This window comes from Micropterus dolomieu, linkage group LG16 (genome assembly GCF_021292245.1).
Source record: "Micropterus dolomieu isolate WLL.071019.BEF.003 ecotype Adirondacks linkage group LG16, ASM2129224v1, whole genome shotgun sequence".
Lineage (NCBI taxonomy): Eukaryota > Metazoa > Chordata > Actinopteri > Centrarchiformes > Centrarchidae > Micropterus > Micropterus dolomieu.
Genome location: NC_060165.1, coordinates 19,901,642 through 19,917,235, shown reverse-complemented (window position 1 = coordinate 19,917,235; position 15,594 = coordinate 19,901,642). Strand labels below are relative to the sequence as shown.

Below are 15,594 nucleotides of genomic sequence, written 5' to 3'. Positions count from 1 at the left end.
ATAAAGTCAAGACAGTGTGAAATTAAGAACACAGAGAAAAGCTAACGTTTCTTTTTCCTGCTGACTTCAGGGATAAAAAAGATGACAACAGAGAAACGACTAAACCTCTGTTTACAGTACAAAGCCTGTTTTCCCCCTTTAAAGGAGCTAGCTAGAGGCTACTGACACAGACAAGGTTATATGTTAATGATGCAGAGCACACACACATGCACACACACCGCTCTGTTTAACTTTGATTTAATGAGACAAGTCAATTATGAATTAATCCTATCATATCTGGTATAATGTTATTCACACTTGAGGACATTTCATTGTCTTACCCCCTAACCTTAAACCTTAAGCCTTTACCCTAAAATTTAATGATTTACAAGAATTTAAACAATTGGACCACATAGAGGGTGAGTTCCCACAATATGAGTAATACATACTCACACACACTGCACACACACACACACACACACAAATAACTGCCATAATGTCATTAATAAGGGTTTGACATGTGTTTTGACAGAATTCATGCACTAGCCCTCACAGCAACAGGTAGAACCAGTGTATGCATGTGTCTGGTCTTGTGCTTATAAAACAGTTCCACCTTGACATTAAATTTAAGTTAATGCATCAGAAAAACATTTCAATTATATTATTTATTTATGATAATGATAACATCCTGAAAAGGGCCATTCTGACTAATTTGTATTTTTACTTTTGAGGTAAATGTTGCTGTTAAGTTCAATTTTGAATGCAGATCTTATTGTAGTATGGAGTATTTTTAAAGTGAGTTATTGCTACTTTTAAAGTAGTTTTGAACCGGTCCTCGCTTTTTCAACAGATTTCCCAAGTTAAAGGTTCAGTGTGTAAGATTTAGTGGCATCTAGTGGTGAGGTTTGTGAATTGCAACCATCTGTCCAGCCTACCACTGCCCCCTAACCTTTCAAAGAGCATGTCACTGTTTCTGCACCACAGTCCATTACATAAAGTTTATACTTTACTTTTTAACATTGACAAGGGAAAACGTTAAGACTTGGTTTTAGGTTTAAGACTCAAATTTAGCTTAAATAGGTGTTATGTTTTCAATTATAACAACTAAAAATAAATCTAAGTCTAATTAGGAAGCTTTTGTTTCAGAATTATAGAAAATTGAACAAAGTGTTCCCTTCTAGCAACAATCTTATTTTTCATTAGTAAGCAAAGACACAATGTGGGAAGGGGGTTTAAAAAATGATTTTATTATAAGTGTGTAGAATATTTGTTGGTCTTTGAGGATAATATAAATGCCTCCAAAACACTAGTAAGTATTATTAAACACCCTTCAGGGGCTTTGAAAGATTGGCAGAGATCTTAGCTCTGTGACTTGACTGTAATGATTAGGGCACAAACTGTGGGGCTGGTTCCCTCTAACCTTAACCTGAAGGGTTATGTTGATGTGGGTCCTCGTAAGAATAGAGGTACAGACGTGTGTATATATGTGTGTGCAGTCAAATGATCTCCAACAGTATACAAAGAGTGGGCTTCGAGCATCATCTCCCGTTGGATGGTACATCTGTAACATGATGACAAACTGATGGCGACTATAGGATGACATCTTTTACAGGATGAGTGTGTGCAGAATTAGAATCTGGAGTCTGCAGATGAAGGTCATCATCATCGTCAGGGAAATTATATACATGCAGAGACACACGCACACATAGGCCGGGTCTAATCAGGGAGGGGACGCCTGTTGTTGACGAGGTCGAGTACATCTGCTGTCTGTTTCCTAGTGAGGATTGTGATGGAAGTGCAGTGTTTACTACAAATAAGGGTTTCTTGTTATTGAGGAAAAGATGAGTCAGTGAATTGGAACATCTTTAACAGTCTTTTGTAAAGCAAACATTATCTGGTTCATTATCTAAAATGAGAGTATATGTGATTATTTTCTTTGTTTGATATTGCTGTAAATTGAAAATCTTTTGGCTTTTGACTGTTGGTTGAATCTTTATCATGCATGCATGCTGTCAGCATTTACCTCAAATAATGCCATCATGCTAACATGCTCAAAATGACAATGCTAGCTGGGGCATAATTTTAGGTTCACTGTCTAAATTAATTTAATCTCAGACTCAATGCCCCTTAATCTTCGTCATTTTAATTATCTGAACTGGCTTTTATTGTTTTATCACCCTCCCGCTTGACCCATGACAAGTTCACAACTTAGTTTAGTGTGTTTGCAAGCTAATATTTGCTAATTAGTACAAAAATCAAAGTACTACACACAAAGTGGCACTAGAGCAACGTCAAGATTCATCCCCTGGGAACAATGGACAACAACATTTTATGGCAATCTATCCGACAGTTGTTAAGATATTTGTCACAGTTGTCCAAACATGGTGACAAGGAACATGAGGACTTGGTGCAGTACAAAGATTTAATGGCAAATGTCAATATACAAAAAGGCATACAGGACAGTCAGGCAGGTACAGGTCAAAACCAGATAAAGGATGTCCTATCAGGTAAGCAAATCTGAGAGGGATCAGGCAAAATCCAAAAGACGGGCAGGGTTGACGGAAAACAAAGTGAAAGTCCAAAAACACCGGGACAACAAACACTGGGTGAATGACTGGACACACAATTTAATGGTGCATTCATGCACTCCTTGGATGGACCCATTTCCCGTGTTGGGATCTTGTTTTTCCGACTTAATGTGTGTTCACGAGCTTTAAGTCGTATAAAAGATGTGTTGTATTTTAAAGCTCAGTGTTTAAATAATAACATTTTAGATGTTTCCAGTAGGCGAGCAGAAAAAATCGTATGCAATATCGGATTTAATAAGAAGAAGACATGTCAACTCATCAAGTCGTGTACCAAAATGTTTCGAATTGAGGGGGCATTCGTGTGAATTTTCCCAGTCAGGAACAAATTTTTTCCATTATTGCAAAACCACATGAGTGTAGGGTAAATACTGTAGTCAGGGGAGGATAACTAGGCACAGGTAAAACTAAACAAGGCGGGTAGACAATCCCACCGATGGAGGGAAAAAACATTATTATACTATTTATTTATACTATTATACTTATTTTATTAATTAATTCATTTCTTGAGCTTATACTGAACACATAACTTTATATTATGAGACCAGTATCTGGGCGCACTGAAAATTATGCGAGTTATGTGCCGCAGCAAGAATAGCAAGAGCGTGGGTTTACTTTTTTGTTCACAGCATTGCAGACACCCTGAACGCTGAATGAATACACTCAGCGAAATGTCTGGAAGCAAAAATGAAAAGTAATTACTGCAGGAAAATATGAATAATAATGGGACTGCACTTAACTAGTGGTGGCAAATAATGAATCAGGACCAACCATGAAATATCTACTTTTTAACTAAACAGATGAGATGCTCGTTTTGTTATGCAATGACACATTTTCAGTGCACCATGTTCACCTTCCCCCATTAATGTGAATATTCCCATCTATAGCTAGGATTTTATGTAATTAGAGCATCTTTCAAATTATTCAGCTGACATACATTGGCTACATGACATGAGAGTGGGTGGCATTTGTTTTCAGTATAGCAAGGTGAAATGCTCAGTGCACAGGGTCAGCAGCATAGCATTTAAGCCTCACAAAATAAATAATAATCGTAACAATTGCAGGTGGGCAGAGAAAAGCTGCATATAGCACAATGCAGAAATACACAAGTTGTTTGTGTTTCAGGATTTTTCAAAGTTGAGAAGCATCACATTCTACACATGATGACTTTAATCATAAATAATGAGCTGTTAATGATATAGAGTTGTGCTGATTTGAGATCTTACTAAAGGGGAATGAGATTTGTGGAATATGAGGGCCTATTGAAAGCACTGGGAAAGTATGATATGCACCACTAATATAACTTTAACCCTTAAAGTATATCAAAGTAAATCCTGATTCAAATTTAGTTTTTTTTGTCGTGGGCAATATGGATAAAACTCTCTTTCACGGTATTTGTAATTGTATATTGCAATACAAATATATAGTTACGTAGTACATTTTCAGAAAAAATCTATTCAGAAACTGTTTATGGATAAAACAACTGACAAACCAAAGTGCCCTATAATAAGAGTCTACAGCCTTGCAACTTGTCACACATTTTGATTTAAATGCTAACATCAGCATGCTCACATTCACACAAAGACAATGCGAACATGTTGTTTAGCAAGTATAATGTTCATCATCTTGGTTTAGCATGTTGGCATGCTAACCTTTGCTAATTAGCACTAAAACAAAGTACAGCTCAGTCATTTAGTTTAAAAGGTTTTTAGTCATAAACAAAATAATTGAACAAATTAAAAATTTGACCTGTTGATGGCGCTAGAGGAAAAGTCAGAGGATTACCAAAATCAGTAGGATTTGTCCTCTGTAGGACATGAATGTCTGTACAATTTTTTTGTGGCAATCCACACAAATGTTGTTGAAATATTTCAGTCTGGACCAAAGTGGTGGACAAACCTACAGTGCCATCCTAACTAATGTGGCTAAATGATCCCATAAAAAAGCAAATTGGTTTTCAACATTGTCACAATTGTTTCATACACAGAGAGATGTTAAAGAGATTGCTAGCACAGTATAAACAGTATGGTTAAGACTGTGACAGTTGACACATTAGTTTCATCTCACTTTATATATCATCATATCCTGTTTTAGTCCTTTCCTAAACTAAACCCTTTGTGGTAGTGAGAACCTGCAAAATGTTCTTATGTTGCATCATTTGTTGTTTGTACAGTACTTAAGTGTAGTACACGTAAGAGTATAAAAGACACACACACACACACACACACACACACACACACACACACACACACACACAATGAGCTTTATTAGCCAGAGAATTGTGTTGTTGACACATTACACAGAGATGTCCTCTGAGATATTTCCTCTGTTATGGGATAAACACACACAGCTTAATGAGAGAGAACGGGGAAATAAAAGCCGAGCTTAGACCAAGGTCTTGAATGTGTCTGAGATGGTTACCATGGTAAACAGACAGTAATGACCACAGTACACAGTTTGAGGGCATCTACATTTCTAAGACAGTAGATCTACTGTCCACAGAGGATGTAACAATATATCAGGGGTGCAGAAGCTGTGAAAACACTGATCAAGGCTGATTATAGACTTGTTGCAGAACTTTTCTGCAGAGTTGAGAGGGTGAATGCAAACAGGGGAGTGATAAAAAAGAAACCTCCTGCTGCTTCTTTCTTCTACTATTTCCTTGTTTGTGGACTGAGGAAGGCTTTTGGCTTGACAGGAAGAGCCCCATTATACTGGATGGCTTACATAACATTGTTTTTATGGCATTTTGTTGTGCATAAACTGGCAGACTGAGGCACATAATACATGCACACACAAAAACACACATTGTCAGCACAGCAGGAGCAGCCCAAAACACAGCGACCATTTAGAGACTGGCCCAGAGATGCTTCTCTTTTAGCCACAGAGAACAACAACCAGACATTCTGGTGGCACGGCTGAGATTGTGATTGGACAGGTAAAGACAGGAGGAACATAAACATGACCTCCTGCTTGAGCACTCAAGAGCCAGAACGGAGAAACTTCAGAGGTGTTTTTCTAAGAGCAAGCGAGAAAGAAAGAGACAAATGAAAACATACTCTGGAAGTTAAAATATGTGCATGATCTATGGCTTGCTATACACATTCCTGAGATGTTACTCAAGCAGCCAATCACATGTTCACACAGACGCTTACAGAGAAAGAGACGTGGTGAAACTTGCCTGACTCAACTGTCAACTGTTAAAAACCAACTTCCTTGAATATTTCTGGTTGCAAAACACAAAATAACTCATTAAATAACACAGATGTAATGAACAAAAATATGTAAGAGCAACATCTTACTTTATATTCCTGCCATTGAAACCTATTATCTAATCAGAGCTATCTATATACAACCTAGAATGCCAAGCCTTAGGCAGTTCCATGAAAAGCTATGAAAACATTTCAGTGGTAAACCAGTCATAAATTAACTTTTTGTATCACATTCAGAGCTCCTCGTGTGATCCACGTAAATGTCGAGTTAATAATAATGCACTGCTAATACATGTGATTGACTTCAATTGACCCGTTTTCATTCATGCCGGAGAGGTGAACAGCAAGAGAGGAAGAATGAACCAACAACTCAAAAACAAGGAGATTTAGAGTCGTAACAAATGCAAACGCTACCTCTGTCACATAGATGAGTGGAGTAGCACTGTAGTTCTTCCTCATGTCTCCTCTTCCTCACAGCCTGAGGTCAAAGCGCATGCCACAGCAGCTTCAGAGGACCCCTGCACCAGCATCAGAAAGCTCTGTCTGCGTTTTTGAAGTTTAAGGACTACCCTCGGAGGGAGGAGGAGTGTGTGTCTGTCTAGCTGGTCGTGTGTGTGTGTGCAACCCTCTTATTGTGAAATATTTTGCTTCCTGTGTTGGCAGCAATCAGATTCAAACCAACGTCTCCCTGCGCACCTCCACACACTCAGATCCAAACCTGCACTACGTTGCCCGAGTCCTGAGGTGCGTTCCAAAGCTGCAGTGTTCTGTACTGTTCTCAAACATGTCAGCCCAGTTGGGAAAAGACCACCTTAAAAGGCATGATGCAGCCCGAGACGGAAATTTTTTGATCCCTATCAGCCTGGACACACTTTGCCACAGCAACAACAACCTCCACTGCCCATCAGAAGGGAGCAGACAGCGGATGGAGAGCCGGGGACGGACACTGACAGAGGGGGAGGGAGAGGAGGGAGGAAGGGGAGAGATTTAAGGCAGTGAATGAGTGTGGGAACATTGAGCTAGTGCAGGAATCACCAGCCAGATTTGCTCCCTCAGGGGTGAATGCACTTTACAGGACAGACTTTGACAGCACTTCTAATCTGCAGAGCCAGATAACAGCCTGTGTGTGTGTGTGTGTGTGTGTGTGTGTGTGTGTGTGTGTGTGTGTGTGTGTGTGTGTGTGTGTGTGTGTGTGTGTGTGTGTGTTTGTGTGTTTATATGACCGAGGCTGGACTCTGCACCCACTCCCACTGATTCTCAAAGGCAGAGTCACTGTTGTTTCTTGTCATCCAGCCAACCTAAAAGCAGAGGTGGAAAGTAACTAAGTACATTTACTCAAGTACAAATTCGAGGTACTTGTACTTTACTTTAGTGTTTTCTTTTCATGCCATTTTTATAATCCGACATGTGTATACAAAACATATGACGAGCTGATAAAACATGCTGCTTTGTTATTAATTCAAAGGATTAATTACCAGTAAATTGACTACTTGATTTACAGAAGATTATTAGCAACTGATTTGATAAACGTTTCATGGTTCCAGCTTCTCACATTTGAGGATTTGCTCCTTTTCTTTTTAAATATTTGAATAATTTCCATTTATCTTTAATAATTTTGAGGTTTGGCCTGTTGGTTGGACAAAACAAACAATGTGAAAATGTCACTATTTTCAATCAATTACTCGAGAAAATAATAATTTATAGTTGCAGTCCTATATCCGCTCCACCTCAACCAACAATAAAATCCTGCTTTTATTAATGCATAAGTAATAATAATCTAATGATATAATAATATGTAATAGTTTAAGAGTCACAGGTGCCAATTCAGCACCATGTACTTTTACTTTTAATATTTTACAATTTACTGATTATACTTAGCTTACATGTTTTACAAAAAAACGTTTTCAAAGCAGGACTTTCACTTGTAATGGAGTATTTTTACAGTCTTGTATTATTATTTGTTACTTAAGTAAAGGATCTGAATACTTCCTCCACCACTGCCTAAAGGATAACGAACATTATTTTATCAACAATTCCACTGAGCCCAAAACTAACAATACATGCATTCTGGTGTTTTCTGTTTCACCACAGCCTGATGTGAGTATTCTAGCTTGCATTACATGCTAACATTTGTTAATTAGCACTAAACGTACAGTAAAGTACAACAAACACTGATGGTATTGTTTTTTGCAGGTATTTGATCATAAGACAAAGAACTGGACTAGAGGAAAAGACAGAGAATAACCAGAGTTATTGAAACTCATCCTCTGGGGATCATATGAATGTCTGTGTATAATTCTGAAATGTCAATAAATAAAGAAACAAATGTCTGCTTAAGGCAATAATATGGTGATGTTCTTTTCATGTGATTTGTTGATAATAACACAAAGAAAGAAAAGACATGCAAAGTGACAAAATGTCTGCCATGAAAAGGTAAAAATTATGATAAAAAGATTCGAACTGGATAGTGTTTATAAGCAGAGATTAATAGTGCGGCATCTACAGATAATACAAGGAACATGGCATCACTGGTCACACATGGACAGGTCAACTCTGGGAATTACAACAGCACCTGGCACAAAAAAACCTTCTAAACTTTAGCTTCACTTTTCCTCCATCTAGTTCAGAGTTTTTCCCTCTTGTGCGCAGAAACACACATGGGAAGTGAACAGAACTGGGACGCTGGTATTTTTACAGCAAAACGCTCAGCGAAGGCCTAAAAAAATAAAAGACCCAGGGCGACGACTCTGACTCATTTAAGCACAGCTAACATTTGGAGAATTAGAGATAAATCGGGAAGCCTTGAAATACTCACTAGGGATTTCACACTCTGGTCTAGGAGTCAAATTCATGCATGGGAGGAAGTCTGGCATGAATGATGCAATAGGAGAGGACAGAGAGGGTAGAAAAGGAGGCAGAAGACATTGATGTTAAAGAGAAGAGATGGAGAACTGCAGAAGAGGAGGAGGAGAAGAGATATGACAGTTGGCAGGAGGGACGATGGAGGAGGAGAGAGGGCCAGACATGATGTGTATCAAGACGCCCCTCTTTAGTCTCTTTCTGCTGGCATCACTAGCAGCTGCCACTTCAGCATACTGCTGCATCAGCAATTATAAAGTCTGAGGGAGATTATCTGCTCCATTTGCAGAGGATGAATCGGAGAGTGAGCTAATGTGAGATGCAGACAAAACAGAACCATTCATTGAATTCACATGTAAAATTTGGATTGCAGAGCACATTACATGCCACTCATGGTTCAAAAGCACTTCCAGCTAATTATTCTTGATTAATTTCAAGGATTTTGGATGATATGCTGTGTCCATTCTCCAAGCAAAGACTCTTCTGGTTTCTAAATAAAGACGGGAGAGGACTGTTGTTCCATGAAATGCTGACTCAGGCGGATGCCAAAAGCCCTTTTCATTCTCTCTCACTGATCTTGCAGTGATACAGTCGGGGTGACAGGACTGACTCACAGGCTAATTTCAAAAGGAACAATGCCCCCTTTTGGCCATGAAACCCTATTACAGATATGTGTGTGCTGAAGCTTACATGGAGCTGACTTTCTTCTTTTTCCTCTTCCTCCTCCAAGTTATCCACTCGAGGAAAAAGTGATGAAACAGTGAACCTCCTCATTTAACAGCTCCAGATTCCTGAAACCACAAGACAATTAGTTAAAGTTTCAACAACCGAAACATACATGTAATATCATTTTAACATCATGACAACACTACAAACATTCCTTTAAATCACACTTTAATTCATCATAGACCTACACATACAATAGGACACGAAAACACATTCAATGTTTTTCAATTTTTATATTTCATGCGCAGAAAGACACAAAAAAGTAAGACAAATAGGCTGTAGCAGCCCACATTTGAACTTGAACATAACTTACAGCATTGCTTGTGGCTCTGTAAGGCAGCTAATATATTTTTAATATATATTTTTTACTACAGAAAAACACAGTTCATGCTCTAAAAGTTATTTAAATTAAGTTTTAAAATACATTAAAACATAGCAGGTCAAATTTCAGTAACACCTGTTGACTCTACAGGCATGTTAATGGCTCTCTGTAGCTAAACTAGGTGCTTTGAGCTAGCTAAATGCTAACATTACCATGCATAGGCTACATACAAAGACACTACTAATCTTCACCATGTACACCGTTTTAGTTTGGCATATGGTCATTTGATACTTAGCAGTAAACACAAAGTGCAACTGATGGGAATGTTATTTGTTTTACAGGCACTCAGTCATAATCCAAAGTACTGGATAAAATTAATTTAATTCAAAGTTTTTCCTGTTGAGGGTACTAGATGAAAAGCCTGGGGATCACCAAAGTTACAGTTCATACTGAGGGGGACATTCATGTTTGTACAAAATTTCATGGCAATAAATCCAATGGTTATTTAGCTTTTTCAGTCTGGACCATAGAACTGCTATATATATTAACAGGATTAACTGGATCTCTATCCATGTTTAAGACATTTAAAACATTCTTTTAATAACATCTAACTACTTCTTCTCCCTCGCTGAAACAAAACAGAATCTATGAATATGAAAATACACCCCATTACCAATTTCTTTGGTTCAGACATGTAAAACCAACACAGACTTCCTGCAATAAGTTCTCCCTTCATGAAGGTTATATTGTTCAGTTTTTGTAACAGAGAGGTGCTAATTCAACTTTTGGAGGATTTAGTTTAATTATATTGGGTTATACAGAGAGGTGTTTCTAGTGTGATGTGTATGTTAAACTATTATGTACTCCACCCTCGCTGATATTAACAGGTTGGACAAAATATTAGAAACACCTCTCAGTATGATGCAACATTATTTAACTCCATCCTCCAACATGAAGATACAGTTGAATCACTTCTAACTCTAAAAATTATAACCTTCATAAAGTTGTTGCAGTAAAACTGCAGGATTGTTGTATTAGACTGCATTAGTTTTAGCTCAGTGTACTTTAACATGAATTACAGGTGAAAAATGCACAAACATCCACCTATAATATTAAAAAAGTAGAAATGAAGCACACAAACCTCTTGTTCTGGCTGGAGTCTCACGGGGACTCTGGTACTGAGTCACCATCAGTATGTGTTGTATGTCAAGTCACTTTCACAAACTCTCAGCGCACCTCAGCGTGAAATACTGCATGTTGCAACTTTCCCTCGGCTCAGCGTAATCCCACAGTGATTATCATGCAACAGAGACAGAGTGCTGTAAGCTCACTGTGACACAAAACACTGGGCTCAATCTCTGCGGCTGCTTGTTAACATTTCATTTCATAGTAAGACCTGTACACTGATAAAGTAGCATTGACGCAGTCTCCTTGATTACATGTATTTTAAGTGATGCTCTAAATAGTGTGAAATTTCCAGGCTTACAAGAATACAATTTGAAGTCACTCGCCAACTAAGTGATTAGTCTACTTATTGAATAGTAGCCAACTTTTTTGATAATCAATGAATCATTTCAGTCATATGCAAGCAAATAGGTCAAACATTCCCTGATTTCAGCTTCTTAAATGTGAGGATTTATCATAAATAATGCTAAATTAAATATCTCTGGGTTTTGGACTGCTGTTTGGACAAAACAAGGAATCTAAAGATCCTGTTTAGGGATCTGGTAAACTATAGTGGGCATTTCTCACTATTTTGTCACATTTTTTAGTCAAAACCACATATTTTGTGTTAATCAGTGATGGAAATAATCGTTAACTGTGGCTCTATAGCCAACTAGGTGCTCAAGTAACAACGGACCAAATGTCAGCCTGTGTGTAGCTGATATTTCTACACACTAGCTTCGTCAGGGTGTTTTATGAAGGTAAAAAAGAAAAGTTAAGTGAAAGGCAGATACTTCCAGGAAATAAGTTAGTGTTCCAAGTTTTTTTCCCCCCACAGAAATGCAATTTCAGGGTGAATAATAACAACTTAATTGCAAATTTGTTGACATTAAAAATTGATGAATGCTTCTTAAGAGCAAAAATAGAAGTTTTTGATTTCAAAATATCAGGTCAAACTATAAATACCTGTACCCATAAAATCCCACAACACATTCAGAATTTCACATTAATTTATTTGGGAAGTCCATCCACAAAAAGGTTTTTGAATTTTAACATTGACGTATTGCCTTTCAAATTCGGAGTGGTGCAATTGTAATGAAAAAACGTAACCTCTTAAAATCCAGCCCCCACTTCAGTTCCCTCTCACATTTGATATCCCAAGTCCTCGGAACCACCACCCTGAAACTATTTAGTATAAACGTGTGCGGCCAAGTGCGTCTGGACTGAAGCATCTGGTGTGTGTGTGTTCTTTAGATTAAAATATTAAAAATATATGTGGTATCCCACATTTTTCAAATCAGATAAAGATTTGAAAATCCTTTACTGTGCACCATGCTTTGAGTAGCTTTAAGGTTGGGGAAAGCTTTCCTGACAGCATCATATAATATATATTGCAGTCAGCTCCCAGCTTTTATGAAGTTTTGCCATCAAATGGAAATATTCTAGAGGTCTTGTGAATCATTTTGGACACATTTCCCTAAATTCAATCAGATATATTTGGTATCTTTTAAACTTTGGGATCTCCACTAGAATTCAAAATGAAGAAGGTATAAACAAAGTTTCCCTGCATAGCATGAAACTTTGATGACTGATCCAGCAGGGGATTCAGTGGAGTTGCAGAGGCTTTGCAGCAGACACTCATATCAGATACTGGAGCTTAAACCACCACAAATCAATTCTCCTGTGTTTCATGTAAGGACTGCCACTCCCATCATAAATGTCTTTATAGAGATTTTATTCAGGACATGTTGGATACAGCGGCAGGATACCATAATTTACAAAGATGCAGTTCACTGAGCTCCGGCTTTGGGTGGAACCCACTCGTGGATCTTCTTGCGGGTGGTGGAATAGGGCACGTACTGCTGGGAGGTGCCACTCACGTTGAACTGGTGGATCTCAGCCAGGAACTTCTTGGGCTCTGGTGGGTGTGTGGTGGGGGGGTCGTCTGTCATACAGTGCAGCCAGCGATGCCTGAAGGAGTGAAGAAGAAGAAGAAGAAGAAGGTAGCTGGCTTAAATAACAGTGGCTTTCAAGCTTATGCTTTCTTTTTATTCATGCTGATCTTTGTCTTTGATCACACTGAAGTTATATGCTCTGTGTCTAAGACCATTAGCCAGCCATAATGCCATGTCCTCCTTCTTTGGACTACTAGGATCTAAATTAGATACGTTTAAGATTAATAGTGGACATGCCAATTATCTGCCAAGAAAACATGGCGTTTTAGCCCAAGTGGTCATTATCCTTATTAGTATTAATTATCTAACAAATTGAAGGTTGTACCATTCAGCTGGAACCATACTGCCGTCCACCTCCCACAGGGTGTTCTTTCCATTCATCTCCGTGGTGTAGATCACCCAGCGGTGACGTCCTGAACACATTTGAGACACAGTTTATTTAACAAATCACAGATGTGTCACTCGGAAGCAGGTTCAGAATATTTGTCTGGAACAGGTTTGGTATAAAAAGAGATAAAACTGCACCCAAATCTTAACAACCTTTGCAAACTCCTCCTGAAAACAATAGTATTTTTAGGGCAAATATCCTGCTTGTACACATTTGGGGAAACTCACCAAAGAAGTAGTGCTTGTTGTCCTCAAAGTATTTGTTTCCATATTTATCCACACCAACCAGGGTTCCTGTCTTCACATCATTCACCCTGTCAATTAAACGATGATAGTCAGGTTGACTGTCCCAAAACAACATATATTCCACTTCAGCATTGAGGGACAGGAGACGAGCCTGCACACTCAGGTCTGTGCTCAAAAACGTAGTTTATTCTAACATTTGCCTTTGCGAAAACGAACCTTGTGAACCAATTATAGAAGCTGGTGTATTACTCAAATAAACACTGCTTGGTGACTAAACCCTGAGCCGAATTTATCAGTGGTTCCTCAAGTTTTTAGGGTTTCTTCAGTCATGATCTTCAGCAGGGTTAAATCGAGAGAACTGATGCTGCTGAACTTAAACTCTGAGATTTTTGAATGGAGTTTGGCGCAGCATTAACCCAATACACTAGCAACATAACTGTTTCTGCATCAAACGTGTCACACTATTGTCATAAAGCTGTTTTACACGTTATTTACTGTTGGTAGTAAATCCAGATTTGTGCTGAAGTTAGCTGTCAACATGCTAACTTAGCTGTGACTAAAAACATCTTTATGAAGCTCTCACAACCTTCAACGGAGGTCCTTTCTTCATTCTTTCTTCTTATTAAAACTATCGTCTCAAACTGACCTGAATAACTGAAGAAGAACACCTCGGACTCCACCGTGACCTCCTATTTGTCCGAAAGCCCTTCGGACGATGTTGGCATACTCCGCCATCTTGAGACGGAAGAATTAACGAGACGGACTGTTCTGCGTTAAAAACAGGTCCGTGTAAAACACACCAGGCTGTGATACTTTAGTTCCACATGTAGATGCAAATGTGCACGGTTACAGCAGTAGTGCTTGTAAATCCCATCACTCATATCACTCATATCTATCTATCTATCTATAATAATACCACCAATGTTTACTGGTGTTCAGTGGTGGAAGTATTCAGATCTTTCACTTAATTAAAAGTAGCAATACTACAGTGTCACATGTAAAAGTCCTGCATTCAAAAATATATTTTAAGTACCAAAGGTACTCATTATGTTTCACTTCAATAACTTTAACCGTTACAGTTTAACCTGTAATGCTATTTCATAATTTTTTAGTTGATTTGTATTTTGTATTACAAGGTACAGGGTAGGTTTAATGGTCACATTACAACAGGTTTGTAACTCCCTTCTACTACAACAGATAATATACAGTAATGATAGTATAACTTTAATCGTTTTATGTTATTTACATATTCGAGGATGGGGCATGCTACTACGCATTTCACTTCATATTGTACATGTAAGACTGGAAGTGACAAATACAACCCTTAAATCTGAAGTATTTCTATCTCAAATATTACTGTTAACCAAAGACAACAACTGTGATAGTTCATAGAATTACTCCACCTTGCTATAACCACATGCACAAATAGGCGGAGCAACCTGTTTGTTAAAGATGGTCATTGTTATGTTTATAAGTTGTTGCCTTTTGCTGTTAAATTCATAAACCACCAGGGGTGTCAGCACGTAAACTTACAGCAGGCTGTAAGTCATGAGTTCTAGTACAGCTGCTTGATGGTATAGATTATTATTTCTTTCTATGCTGTGAATTTGTCAATAAACACTTGAAAATCTAATTGTGTGCATGTTGTATGTGTATTTGTCTGCATTAGAATATCATCTCATAGATTTAAGATGCAGAAAAGGTGAAAAATTACAATCAATTCCAACATAATTCTTGCTTGGACATTAAAAGCTGTTAAATTACGAGCAGCATTAACATTTTAAATCCTCACAAACATATTAACATTGAAGTAGTATTGAAAGTGGACAATCAAAAGGTAAACTTGCAATGTGGAGTATTCAGCGGGTTGTTGGAGGACACTTCAGCAGCAGAGCCGACGTTTCCTGACACAGACATGAACTCTTGCCTTTTAATTAAAGGACAGTCTGTCAACGAGCTACGTCCAAGAGGGTGGATCTAACACGGTCCAGTGTCACAGCTCAGGGAGATGGAGGGGAAATAGAGCATAAAACCAGTAAAATTCATTAAAAATGCCTTATCTGTCAAACGAGTCCTTTGATCGCCGGCTCAGAGAGAGACCCAGACGTTAGATACACATGACAGACAGTTGGACTACTGCCGCCCACAAACATCTGTCT

At 38.2% G+C, this 15,594-nt stretch overlaps 2 protein-coding genes and 1 long non-coding RNA gene across 3 annotated transcripts in view; 1 reads left to right on the top strand and 2 right to left on the bottom strand.

Moving 5' to 3' along the window:
• Positions 1-6,280, bottom strand: part of LOC123985002 (transmembrane and coiled-coil domain protein 3-like) — a 52,726-nt gene extending 46,446 nt beyond the window's left edge. Inside the window, exon 1 of the mRNA XM_046072319.1 lies at positions 6,191-6,280. Coding sequence (XP_045928275.1) covers positions 6,191-6,235 — 45 coding nt within the window. The 5' untranslated portion in view covers positions 6,236-6,280. The remainder of the gene's footprint in view (positions 1-6,190) is intronic.
• Positions 1-8,046, top strand: part of LOC123985003 — a 22,167-nt gene extending 14,121 nt beyond the window's left edge. Inside the window, exon 3 of the long non-coding RNA XR_006828572.1 lies at positions 7,970-8,046. This is a non-coding gene — a long non-coding RNA (uncharacterized LOC123985003). The remainder of the gene's footprint in view (positions 1-7,969) is intronic.
• Positions 8,047-12,565: 4,519 nt separating this feature from the next.
• ndufa12 (NADH:ubiquinone oxidoreductase subunit A12) lies at positions 12,566-14,219 on the bottom strand. Its single transcript, XM_046072203.1, has 4 exons — positions 14,082-14,219; positions 13,418-13,503; positions 13,128-13,215; positions 12,566-12,818 (listed from the first exon to the last, which is right to left on the bottom strand). The coding sequence occupies exons 1-4, from the start codon at positions 14,168-14,170 to the stop codon at positions 12,638-12,640; spliced, it is 444 nt and encodes a 147-aa protein (XP_045928159.1). The 5' UTR covers positions 14,171-14,219; the 3' UTR covers positions 12,566-12,637.
• Between the last annotated feature and the right edge of the window lie 1,375 nt (positions 14,220-15,594).

Excerpts from the sequence above, each read along its gene's own strand:
- ndufa12 (XM_046072203.1), bottom strand. The coding sequence starts at position 14,170 with ATGGCGGAGTATGCCAACATCGTCCGAAGGGCTTTCGGACAAATAGGA. Across the intron at positions 13,504-14,081 it reads GTTCTTCTTCAGTTATTCAG|GGTGAATGATGTGAAGACAG; the intron begins GTCAGTTTGAGA and ends TTTAATTGACAG. Across the intron at positions 13,216-13,417 it reads CAACAAGCACTACTTCTTTG|GACGTCACCGCTGGGTGATC; the intron begins GTGAGTTTCCCC and ends AAATGTGTTCAG.